Consider the following 12,350-nt stretch of genomic DNA (forward strand, 5'->3'; position numbering starts at 1 on the left):
GGATAACAGGGAGAACAACGGGGGGGAACAATGGGGAGAACGGGGGGGGATATGGGGGGGATAACGGGGGGGAACAACGGGGGGGGGAACAATGGGAATAACGGGGGGATAATAGGGGGATAACGGGGGAACAACGGGGATAATGAGGGGAACAACGGGGATAACAACAGGGATAACGGGGGAATAACGGGGGGAACATCAGGGATAATGGGGGGATAACGGGGGGAACATCGGGGATAATGGGAACAACGGGGATAACAACAGGGATACAGGGGGGATAATGGGGGGGAACAACGGGGATAACGGGGACAATGGGGGGAACAACGGGGATAACAACAGGGATAAGGGGGGGATAACGGGGGGATAACAGGGGGGATAACGGGGGGGATAACAACAGGGATACCAGGAACAACAACGGGGATAACGGGGGGAACAACGGGGATAACAACAGGGATAAGGGGAACAACAACGGGGATAACAGGAACAAAGGGGGAACAACGGGGATAACAGGGGGATAACGGGAACAATAACAGGGATAACAACGGGGATAATGGGGATATCGGGGGGATAACGGGGATAACAACAAGGGGGATAACGGGGGAGATAACAGCAGGGATAACAGGAACAACAACGGATAACGGGGGGATAACGGGGATAACAACAGGGGGGATAATGGGGGGTATAACAGCAGGGATAACGGGAACAACAGGGATAACGGGGACACAGCAGGATAATGGGGACAGTGGGGATAACAGGAATAACAACAGGGATAACGGAGGGGATAACGGGGACGGGGGCAGCAGGGATAACAGGGATAACAACAGGGATAACGGGGACAGGGAGAACAATGGGAACAACGGGGATAACGGGGGAGGGCAATGGGGATAACAGGGATAACGGGGGGAACACCCGGGACAACAGGAATAATGGGGACAGGGAGAACAACGGAGACACCGGGAACGGGGGAAAACACCAGGAACACAGGGAATAGGGGGAACGGGGGGGGACAATGGGAACAGAGGGAACACGGGGAACAGGGGGGCACCGGGAACAGGGGGAACACTGGGAACAATGGGAACAGGGAGAACACCAGGAACAGGGGGAACACCGGGAACAGGGGGGGCACCGGGAATAACGGGATCAGTGGGGCACTGGGAACACACAATGGGAACACTGGGAATAGGGGGAACACCGGGAATAACGGGAACGGGGGGGACAGCAGGAACAATGGGAACACCGGGAACGGGGGACAACGGGAACACACAACAGGAACAAAGGGAATAACAGGAACAGGGGGGACAACGGGAACAGGGGGGGCACTGGGAACAATGGGAACAGGGGGAACACCGGGAACAGAGGGAACACAGGGGGAACACTGGGAACAAGGGGGGTGTCCTTTGGGGGGGGGGCTAGAACCAGATCCACAACAGATCCCGGATGGATCCCAAACGGGCCCTCAGTGAATCCCAAAAGGACGGTAATGGCCTCGGGATGCCGGGGATGGGATGGATCCTGGGGAGATCCCAGATGGATCCTGGCTGGATCCCAAACAGAGCCCACTTGGATCCATGGCAGATCCCAGACAGATCCCAAACAGAACCCACGTGGATCCATAGCAGATCCCAGACAGATCCCAAACAGAACCCACATGGATCCATGGCAGATCCCAAACAGAACCCACGTGGATCCATAGCAGATCCCAGACAGATCCCAAACAGAACCCACGTGGATCCATGGCAGATCCCAAACAGAACCCACGTGGATCCATGGCAGATCCCAAACAGAACCCACGTGGATCCATGGCAGATCCCAAACAGAACCCACGTGGATCCATAGCAGATCCCAAACAGAACCCACATGGATCCATAGCAGATCCCAAACAGAACCCCCATGGATCCAAGGCAGATCCCAAAGAGATCCCAGAGGGATCCCAGGCAGACTTTGGGATTCAGAGGCTTTTTCCCCCTTTTCCAACAGCTTTTCCTGGATGACACCAAAGTGAAGAACTTCATCACCTGCTTCAAAGGTACCGAGCCCCAAACCCACCCCAAAAGCAGCCCTTCCCTGGGATCACATCCTTAACTGGGATCTCAGCCTCATCTGGGATCCAGTCCTTGGGATCCCATCCTGAATCGGGATCCAGTACTTGACTGGGATCTGATCCACAATCAGGATCTCATCCATGAGCCCTGATCCTTAATGAGGATCCAGTCCTTAACTGGGATGGATCCTTAGTAAGGATCTGATCCTTAACTGGGATCCAGTCCTCAATTGGGATCTCATCCGTATTGGGAGTATTCAATTGGGATCCAATCCTTGGGATCCAATCCTGATTCAGAATCCAGCCCTTACGATTCCATCCTTAACCAGGAGCCTATCTTTAATACGGATCCCATCCTTATTTGGGATCTAATCTTTAAGTGGGATCTGATCCTTGAAATCCAATTGTTAATGGGGATCTCATCCTTAACGGGGATGCGATCCTAGAGATCAGATCCTTAATCAGGATCCAATCCTTAATTGGGATCTCATCCTAAAACCAGATCTCATCCTTAACTGGGATCCCAGCCTTAATCAGGATCCCATCCTTTATCAAGATCCGGTCCTTAATTGGAATCTCATCCTTAACTGGGATCCCAGCCTTAATCAGGATCCCATCCTTTATCAAGATCCAGTCCTTAATTGGAATCTCATCCTTAACTGGGAGCTGATCCTTAAAATCAGGCTGCTATCATCACTTGGGATCTCATCCCTGAGATCCAATCATCAGGATCCCATCCATCCTTAATCAGGACCTCATCCCTGAGATCCAATCACCAGGATCCCATCCATCCTTAATCGGGATCTCTTCCCTGAGATCCAATCACCAGGATCCCATCCATCCTTAATCGGGATCTCTTCCCTGAGATCCAATCATCAGGATCCCATCTATCCTTAATGGGGATCTCATCCCTGAGATCCCGACACCAGGATCCCATCCATCCTTAATTGGGATCTCATCCCTAAGATCCAATCACCAGGATCCCATCCATCCTTAATCAGGATCCCATCCCATGGCAGCAGTGACTGGAAGGGGGGGGATCAGACATCCCTATTTGCATATCCCTTCCTTCCCTACCATCACTTCCCATTGGCGCTTCCCATTGCTTCCATCCCTCCTCCCATCAGCTTCCCAAACCCGGAAGAGCCGCGTTTAACCACATCCCCATGTCCCATATCCCTGCAGACGTGGCATTCCTGAGCTTCTTCTTCAAGCAGCTGGAGCAGAACCGGAGCGGGCGCTACGAGGCGGAATTCCCGTTCCTATCCCGCTGCGGCCGGGAGCGGAATTTCCTCCGCTGTGAGGATCAGCCCGTTGTCTTCACCCACCTCCTACCGGGAGATCCCGGGCTCCTCTCCTACTGCGGCGGGGGGGAGCGCTTGGCGGTGCCATTCCAACCGGGAAAGCTGACGGTGTTGCCGGAAAACGGGCGGCTCTACCATCCGGCGCCGGCCAAATCCGGCGGCGTGGGGCTGGTGCGCTCGGCGCTGGCTTGGGAATGGAGCTCCTGCTTCCAGTACGAGCACGGGATGGAGCAGCCACCAACGCACTTCCTATGGGAAAGCCGGAGCTACCGGCTCACCGGGGAGCTGCTCCCGTTGCTCCGTGCGGGAAGCGCCAGGGAACGCGCGGATGTTCCCGGCTCCACGCGCCAGGGTTGAGCCGCGATTCCCGGTGTCCCCATCAGAGCCCACCGGGGCCAGACCCCAAGCCTTAAAGAAGCTTAAAGTGGGAGCACAGAGCTGATTCCTTGTGGGAATTTGGGAGGTCGGGATGGGATCTGGGGGGGGGGAGAGTGATAATAAAAGGCGCCGCGGTGCCGGGTTCTTTGCCACGAGCCCTTCCAAAGCAACCGGATTTATTAAGGAATTCCTTGTGTTAATGAACCTGGATAACGAGGAATGGCGGAGCCGGAATGGTGGCATCGAAGCCGTGGTGGTGGTGGTGGTGGGAGCAAGTGGCAAAAGAGCTCCAAACCAAGGAGAAACCTGAGGGAGAAGGTGCCAAAGTGGCACCGAAATGAGGGGGAAACCTCAGGGAGATGGCCAAAAAGCTCCCAACTGAGGAGAAAACCTGGAAAAGGGGCCAAAGAGGCACCAAAATGAGGGGGAAACCTCAGGGAGATGGCCAAAAAGCTCCAAAACAAGGGGAAAACCTCAGGGAAAAGGTGCTAAAGCAGCACCCACCAAGGAGAAACTGCAGGGAGATGCCGAAGTGGCACCAAAATGAGGAGGAAACCTCAGGGGAAGGTGCCAAAGAAGCACCAGAACATGGAGAAAACCCCAGGGAAATGCCAAAAACCACCAAAACGTGGAGAAAACCTTAGGGAGAAGGTGCCAAAGTTTCTCCAAACCAAGGAGAAACCTCAGGTAGATGCCAAAAAACACCAAAACAAGGAGAAAACCTCAGGGAGATGCCAAAAAAGCTCCAAAACATGGAGAAAACCTTAGGGAGAAGGTGCCAAAGTGGCACCAAACCAAGGAGCAACCTCAGGTAGATGCCAAAAAACACCAAAACAAGGAGCAACCTGAGGTAGATGCCAAAAAAGCTCCAAAACGTGGAGAAAACCTCAGGGAGAAGGTGCCAAAGTGGCACCAAACCAAGGAGAAAACAGGGTGAAAAGTGCCAAAGAGGCACCAAAACGAGGATAACCTCAAGCAGAAGGTGCCAAAAGATCTCCAAAACGAGGAGAAAACCCCTGCTAGATGCCAAAATGTTCCACCAAAATGAGAAAACCTTCTTGAGAGGCCAAAAAAGCTCCAAAACAAGGAGAAACATCAGGTAGATGTCAAAAAAAACCACCAAAACAACGAGAAAACCTCAAGCGAAGGTGCCAAAGTGGCACCAAACCAAGGAGAAAACAGGGTGGAAAGTGCCAAAGAGGCACCAAAACGAGGATAACCTCAAGCAGAAGGTGCCAAAAGAGCTCCAAACCGAGGAGAAAACCCTGTTGAGATGCCAACCAAGCTCCCAAACGAGGAGATGACCTCAGGGAGAAGGTGCCAACCCCCCCGCCACCAAAAAAAAACCCCAAGGAGGAACCTCCGGTAGATGCCAAAAGCTCCAAAACCAAGAGAAACGGCCCCAGTTTTGGCGTTGGACCATGGGCTCCGTCCCGTGTCCCCCCCCCAAGTGATGCCACATCAGCGCTGTGGGTTGGGCTGAAGCTCTCCCAAGGCGAAGTAGTCGAGGGTGCCTTGGCGGCAGAGGCTGGCGGTCCACATGGCGTTGTCACGGCCGGAGCTCACCAGCATGCGGCAGAGCTCGGCGCTGACGGCGGTGAAGCGTTCCTCATCCAAAGCATCCTCCAAGGGCCCGGCGGAAGGCGGCGGTGCCCGCGGCGTCTCCCGGCTGTAGCAGTCCACGGGGTAAGGGTAGACCACGAGGCAGAGGTCCGGGAGGACGGAGGTTTGGCGTAGCAAGGTCTTGAGGCCCGGCGTGGACAGAGGGTTGCCGAAGAGGCCGAGGCATCGGAGGCGGGAGCAACGGCACAGAGACGGGAGCAGGGCTTCCAAGCGGGAGTCTGTGAGTTGGCATTCCATGAGATCCAGGTGGAGGAGGGAGGAGGAGTTCTCCAGGAGGGAGCACAGAGGTTGGAGAAGGCTCTCGGTGAAGTGGTGGCCGCTCAAGTCCAGCTTCTTCAGGGCCGGAGCGTGGATGCTTTGGGAGAGGAAAGCAAGGTCGCCGGGAAGGAGGTAGCAGAAGGCCAGTTCCAGGCTTTCCAGAGGAGCTTCCAGGTTCCTGGTGGGAAGAGGGAGAAGGAGCCGTGAGGACACCAAAGCCACCGGGATCAAGCTGTCGATCAATGGGGTGGGGATGGTTCCCAAAGCAAAACACAAATCATGGGGTGATTCTCCTCACGCAGCACCCCCCAAGTCCTTCTTCTCAGGGCTGCGCCATCCATCCGTCATCCATCCCATCCATCCATCGGGCATCAGCCATCCAGCCAACCATCCCATCCACCTGTCCATCCATCAGCCATCAGCCAGCCAGCCAGCCCCCCCATCCAGCCATCCTCCATTCAGTCATGCTCTATCCATCCATCATCCATCATCCATCATGCATCCATCATCCATCATGCATCCATCCATCCATCCATCCATCATCCATCCATCCATCCATCCATCCATCATGCATCCATCCATCCATCATCCATCATGCATCCATCCATCCATCATCCATCTATCCATCCATCATCCATATATCGATTATCCATCCATCTATCCATCAGTCCCACCCATCCATCCATCATCCATCCAGCCATGCTTTATTTATCCATCATCCATCTATCCATCCATCATCCATCCATCCATCATCCTTATATCCATTATCCATCCATCTATCCATCCATCACCCATCAATCCCACCATCATCCATCTATCCATAAGCCATCCATCTATCATCCATCCATCTATCCATCCATCCATCATCCATAAATCCCACCCATCCATCCATCATCCATCAATCCCATCCATCCATCCATCCATCACCCATCAATCCCACCCATTCATCTGTCCATCATCCATCTATCCATAAGCCATCCATCATCGATCCATCCCATCCACCCATCCATCCATCTATCCATCCATCATCCATCAATCCTACCCATCCATCTATCCATCATCCATCCATCATCCGTATATCCATTATCCATCCATCTATCCATCCATCACCCATCAATCCCACCCATTCATCCATCCATCATCCATCTATCCATAAGCCATCCATCATCCATCCACCCATCCATCCATCATCCATCAATCCCACCCATCCATCCATCACCCATCAATCCCATCCATCCATCCATCATCCATCACCCATCAATCCCATCCATCCATCATCGATCCATCCCACCCATCCATCCATCATCGATCCATCCCACCCATCCATCCACCCACCCATCCACCATCCATCCACCCCAGTCCATTTACGGGATCACCCAACCCACACCCCCACCTCACCGAACCTCCTGATGTCCACCCACGCCCCCACCTCCCTCCGGATCCCATCTCCCCCTTGGATCCGCACCGTAGCAGCTGCCTGAGCTTCCCGGACAACCTCGACGATCCCAAGTTGAGCTCCCGGAGGGCCCGGAGCTTCCCGAGGTGCGTGGAAAGACGCCGGAACCCGGCGTCGGCTCCGGCCGCGTGCCTCCGCACGTCCACGTTGCTGTAGGGCAGCTTGAGGCTGAGCAGATCCGGGAAGCGGCTGAGCTGCGGCACCACGGCGCAGAGCCCCGCCAGGCCCAGGTTGTTGAAGCGCAGATCCACGCGGCGCACGCCGCCGGGATCCAGGCATTCCAACAACGCCACGATCCCGGTCACCGACAGCTCCTCGGCGTGGAAATCCCGGCAGCGGAGCCGCAGGGGGCTGCCAGTGGCTTGGAGAGCGTCGCGGAGGACGCCGGACGACGTGCCGTTGACGAAGAGGTCGGCGCGGATCTCGACGCCGACGGCGTGGGGCGGGGAGGAGCTTCCCGAGGGGGTTCTGCGCCGCTTGGAATTGCGTTTCTGCACTTCCCTTTGGTGTTTGGCCACCTCGAGGCAAGCTTTGGCCAACGCCACCGTGCCCGACCATAGGCTCATCCCTTCTGGCCCGCGGGCGGTGGCGGTGGTGTCGTCATCCTGGAGACCCGTCATGTCCAACACCCGCAGGTGGCACTGTCTGTCGCTGAGGAGATGGGGAATGGGGTTGGGGCGGGGGGGAAAGTAGGGAATGGGGAGAGCTGGGGGTGGCCCACACCGCGCTCCGGCCCTCATGGGGGTGGTGAGGCCCAAAGTGATGGAGGCTCCATCCCTGGAAGCCTTCAAGGCTCCGGGGAGACTTTGGAGCAGGTCCAGTGCCTAATGGGGCTCCAGGAAAGCTGGACCGGGGCTTTGGATAAGGGATGGAGACATGGGATGAGGAGGAACGGCTCCAACTGGAAGAGGGAAGACGTGGATGGGACCTTGGGATGAGGTTCATCACCATGAGGGTGCCGGGACACTGGAAGGGGTTGAATGGAGAAGCTTTGGATCACTGAAACTGATCCAGGCCAGGTTGGATGGGGCTTGGAGCAATGGGGTTTTGGACAAGGGATGGAAACATGGGATGGGGAGGAAGGGCACCAACTGGAAGAGGGAAGAGTTGGATGGAACCTTGGGATGAGGTTCGTCACCACGAGGGTGCTGGGGCAGTGGAAGGGGTTGAAGGGAGAAGCTGTGGATCACTGGAACTGATCCAGGGCAGGTTGGACCGGGCTTGGAGCAATGGGGCTTTGGACAAGGGATGGGATGAGGAGGAACGGCTCCAACTGGAAGAGGGAAGACGTGGATGGGACCTTGGGATGAAGTTCTTCCCCATGAGGGTGCTGGGGCAGTGGAAGGGGTTGAATGGAGAAGCTCTGGATCACTGGAACTGATCCAAGCCGGGTTGGACCGGGCTTGGAGCAATGGGGCTTTGGACAAGGGATGGGATAAGGGGGAACGGCTCCAACTGGAAGAGGGAAGACGTGGATGGGACCTTGGGATGAAGTTCTTCCCCATGAGGGTGCTGGGGCACTGGAAGGGGTTGAATGGAGAAACTCTGGATCACTGGAAGTGATTCAGGCCAAGCTGGATGGGGCTTGGAGCAATGGGGTTTTGGACAAGGCATGGGATGAGGAGGAACGGCTCCAACTGGAAGAGGGAAGAGTTGGATGGGACCTTGGGATGAGGTTCATCACCACGAGGGTGCCGGGACACTGGAAGGGGTCGAATGGAGAAACTCTGGATCACCGGAACTGATTGGCAGGTTGAGCACCGGGCTTGGAGCAATGGGGCTTTGGACAAGGGATGGGGATAAGGTCCCTTCCAACCCGTGGATGGGACCCTTCCACGAGCTCCCCAGTCCAGCTGGGGCACTGGAAGGGGCACCACCACCACCACCACCACCAACCACCACCACCACCTGGGGCTTCCAATAGTTTTGGCAAGGCATGGGATGAGGAGGAACGGCGTCACTGGAAGGGGAAGAGTTGGATGGGACCTTGGGATGAGGCATCACCACGAGGGGCCACCACGGCGGCGAAGGGGTTGACACAGAGCTTGTCGGAAGCTGTGGGGCGCGCTGCGCGCTGATCCGGGTGCCAGGCGGAGGAGGCACTGGAGCAATGGGGTTTTGGACAAGGGATGGAAACATGGCTGGGCCAGGGCCCGGCCGTCCAGGAAGGCCGGGAAGAGTTGGATGGGACCTTGGGATGAGGTTCAGCACCACGCGGGTGCCGGGACCTGGGTGGCCAAGCAGGCGGCTGGATCACCGGAACCGATTGGCCAAGTCTTGGAGCACCCCGCTCTAGTGCAAGGTGCCCCCACGGAAGTGGGTGCTCTTCAAGGTCCCTTCCAACCCAAACCCTTCCACGACGCTCCCAGTCCAGCATTGATGATGAGCACCACCACCACCACCACCACCACCACCCCCCCCCTTCCCATAGGGCATGAGGGACCCAATCCCAGCCCGTCACCCCAAGGGACCGCGGTACCTGGGGGTCTGCTGGGACTCCTCCAGCTCCCGCCTGACGTGGGCCACCACGGCGGCGAGGACGGCTTGGACACAGAGCTTGTCGGGGCTGTGGGGCGCGCGGTGCGCGCGGTGCCGCGGGTGCCCGCAGCGGCCCAGGAGGCACTGGAAGCTGAGCACTGGGAAGGGCCAGGAGGTGACCAGGTCCTGTAGGGCCAGGGCCCGGCCGTCCAGGAAGGCCGCTTGGAAGAGGACGGGGTAGAGCTCGGAGGGCAGGAAGGGCAGCGCGCGGCGGGCGCCGGGCCGGTGGCCAAGCAGGCGGCGGGCGCAGAGGAAGACGAGGCTCTGCATGGTGCTGTGGGGCTGGCCCCACGGAGGAACCCAAGGGAGCGGGGGGGACACAGACACAGAGAGAGGAAAGGGGGGACCTGGGGCAAGAGGCAAAAGGAAGGCTGTGGTGGGATATGTAACATGACCCCACACACACACATCAATGGGGCAGTCCTAAAGCAGACCTGACATCAATGGGGCAGCCCTAAAGCAGACCCGACATCAATGGGGCAGCCCTAAACCAGGCCCATCATCAATGGGGCACGCCACTGCACCCCTAAAGGAGACCTGACATCAATGGGGCAGCCCTAAACCAGACCAATTATCAATGGGGCACCCCACAGCACCCCTAAACCAGACCTGACATCAATGGGGCAGCCCTAAACCAGGCCCATCATCAATGGGGCACCCCTAAACCAGACCCGACATCAATGGGGCAGCCCTAAACCAGACCCGACATCAATGGGGCACCCCTAAACCAGACCAATTATCAATGGGGCACCCCACAGCACCCCTAAACCAGACCCGACATCAATGGGGCAGCCCTAAACCAGGCCCATCATCAATGGGGCACCCCTAAACGAGGAAGATGAGGCTCTGCATGGTGCTGTGGGGCTGGCCCCACGGAGGCACCCAAGGGAGCGGGGGGGACACAGACACAGGGAGAGGAAAGGGGGGACCTGGGGCAAGAGGCAAAAGGAAGGCTGTGGTGGGATATGTAACATGACCCCACACACACACATCAATGGGGCAGTCCTAAAGCAGACCTGACATCAATGGGGCACCCCTAAACCAGGCCCATCATCAATGGGGCACCCCACAGCACCCCTAAACCAGACCAGACATCAATGGGGCAGCCCTAAATCTGACCAATTATCAATGGGGCACCCCACAGCACCCCTAAAAAAGACCAGACATCAGTGGGGCAGCCCTAAACCAGGCCCATCATCAATGGGGCTCCCCTAAACCAGACCCGACATCAATGGGGCACCCCTAAACCAGACCCATCATGAATGGGGCACGCCACTGCACCCCTCAAGCAGATCCATCATCAATGGGGCAGCCCTAAACGAGACCCATCATCAATGGGGCACTCCACTGCATCATAAACTGGGCCCATTATTAATGAGGCACCCCTAAACCAGACCTATCAGCAATGGGGTACCCCTAAACCAGACCTATTATCAGTGGGGCAGACATAAACCAGCACCCATCATCCATGGGGCACCCCTAAACCAGCCCCATCATCCATGGGGCACCCCTAAAGCAGACCCATCATCAATGGGGCACCACACAGCACCCCTGTGCCCCATCACAGGCCCCCCCCTGCACCCCTAAACCAGACCCCACTAAAAGGGCACCCACAGCACCCATAGCGCCCCCCCCATCTCCCCTAATGCAACCCCATTAAGTCTCCCACAACACCCCCAAACCAGCCCCGCCCCCCCATACAGGACCCCCTAAACCAGGCCCCCCCCATGGGACCCCCTAACCCAGCCCCCCACCACCACCACTATGGGACCCCCTAAACCAGCCCCCCCCCCCCCCCCCATGGGAACACCTAAACCAGCCCCCCCCCAACCACAGGACCCTCTAACCCAGCCCCCCCCATAGGAACCCCTAAACCAGCCCCCCCACCAGAGGGCCCCCTAAACCAGGGCCCCCCCTCCCCACTATGGGACCTCTAAACCAGCCCCCCCCACCCCATGGGACCCCCTAACCCAGGACCCCCCCCCCCATATGGGAACCCCTAAACAAGCCCCCCCCCCCCCACTATGGGACCCCCTAAACCAGGACCCCCACCAGAGGACCCCCTAACCCAGCCCCCCCCCCATATGGGAACCCCTAAACAAGCCCCCCCTTCCCCACAGGTCCCCTAACCCAGGCCCCCCCCCCACTATAGGAACCCCTAAACCAGGACCCCCACCAGAGGACCCCCTAAACCAGCCCCCCCCCCCCACTATGGGACCCCCTAAACCAGGACCCCCCCCCCACTATGGGAGCCCCTAAACCAGCCCCCCTCCCCACAGAACTCCCTAACCCAGCCCACCCAGCCCCCCCCCCCCACCACTATGGGACCCCCTAACCCAGGCCCCCCCCACTATGGGAGCCCCTCAAATAGCCCCCCCCCATGGGACCCCTAACCCAGCCCTCTCCCCCCCATATGGGAACCCCTAAACCAGCACCCCCCCCCCAGGACCCCTAACCCAGCCCCCCCCCCCCACTATGGGACCCCCTAAACCAGGCCCCCCCCCCCCCAACTCCCTAACCCAGCCCCCCTCCCCCCCCCCATGGGAACCCCTAAACCAGCCCCCCTCCCCACAGGACCCCTAACCCAGCCCCCCCCCCCCCCACTATGGGACCCCCTAACCCAGGCCCCCCCCACTATGGGAGCCCCTCAAATAGCCCCCCCCATGGGACCCCTAACTCAGCCCTCCCCCCCCCATATGGGAACCCCTAAACCAGCCCCCCCTTTCCCACAGGACCCCTAACCCAGCCCCAC

General features: G+C 57.9%; 2 protein-coding genes and 1 long non-coding RNA gene across 3 annotated transcripts; 1 reads left to right on the forward strand and 2 right to left on the reverse strand.

The window, feature by feature from the left end:
* Nucleotides 1-1,530: 1,530 nt before the first annotated feature.
* Nucleotides 1,531-3,731, forward strand: CUNH8orf82 (chromosome unknown C8orf82 homolog). The gene is made up of 3 exons (XM_062638400.1): nucleotides 1,531-1,824; nucleotides 1,924-2,026; nucleotides 3,227-3,731. Exons 1-3 carry the CDS (start codon nucleotides 1,657-1,659, stop codon nucleotides 3,700-3,702), a joined length of 747 nt encoding a protein of 248 aa, XP_062494384.1. The 5' UTR covers nucleotides 1,531-1,656; the 3' UTR covers nucleotides 3,703-3,731.
* Nucleotides 3,732-4,477: 746 nt separating this feature from the next.
* Nucleotides 4,478-5,028, reverse strand: LOC134173915 (uncharacterized). The gene is made up of 3 exons (XR_009968437.1): nucleotides 4,988-5,028; nucleotides 4,654-4,780; nucleotides 4,478-4,568 (listed from the first exon to the last, which is right to left on the reverse strand). It is a non-coding gene; the product is annotated as an uncharacterized LOC134173915 (long non-coding RNA).
* Nucleotides 5,029-5,184: 156 nt separating this feature from the next.
* Nucleotides 5,185-9,869, reverse strand: LRRC14 (leucine rich repeat containing 14). Its single transcript, XM_062638401.1, has 3 exons — nucleotides 9,540-9,869; nucleotides 7,070-7,711; nucleotides 5,185-5,782 (listed from the first exon to the last, which is right to left on the reverse strand). Exons 1-3 carry the CDS (start codon nucleotides 9,866-9,868, stop codon nucleotides 5,185-5,187), a joined length of 1,569 nt encoding a protein of 522 aa, XP_062494385.1. The 5' UTR covers nucleotide 9,869.
* Between the last annotated feature and the right edge of the window lie 2,481 nt (nucleotides 9,870-12,350).

Source organism: Pezoporus occidentalis, unplaced genomic scaffold (genome assembly GCF_034315485.1).
Source record: "Pezoporus occidentalis ecotype Australia unplaced genomic scaffold, CSIRO_AGI_Poc_V1 ctg568, whole genome shotgun sequence".
In the NCBI taxonomy this organism is placed as follows: domain Eukaryota; kingdom Metazoa; phylum Chordata; class Aves; order Psittaciformes; family Psittacidae; genus Pezoporus; species Pezoporus occidentalis.

What these genes read in the sequence shown, in the direction of transcription:
- CUNH8orf82 (XM_062638400.1), top strand. Translation starts at nt 1,657, where the DNA reads ATGGCAGATCCCAAACAGAACCCACGTGGATCCATAGCAGATCCCAGA. An exon ending in AGATCCCAAACAGAACCCAC is followed by an intron (nt 1,825 to 1,923) that starts GTGGATCCATAG and finishes AAGAGATCCCAG; the next exon opens with AGGGATCCCAGGCAGACTTT. An exon ending in CTTCATCACCTGCTTCAAAG is followed by an intron (nt 2,027 to 3,226) that starts GTACCGAGCCCC and finishes ATATCCCTGCAG; the next exon opens with ACGTGGCATTCCTGAGCTTC.
- LRRC14 (XM_062638401.1), bottom strand. Translation starts at nt 9,868, where the DNA reads ATGCAGAGCCTCGTCTTCCTCTGCGCCCGCCGCCTGCTTGGCCACCGG. An exon ending in GAGTCCCAGCAGACCCCCAG is followed by an intron (nt 7,712 to 9,539) that starts GTACCGCGGTCC and finishes CCATCTCCTCAG; the next exon opens with CGACAGACAGTGCCACCTGC. An exon ending in AAGCTCAGGCAGCTGCTACG is followed by an intron (nt 5,783 to 7,069) that starts GTGCGGATCCAA and finishes TCTTCCCACCAG; the next exon opens with GAACCTGGAAGCTCCTCTGG.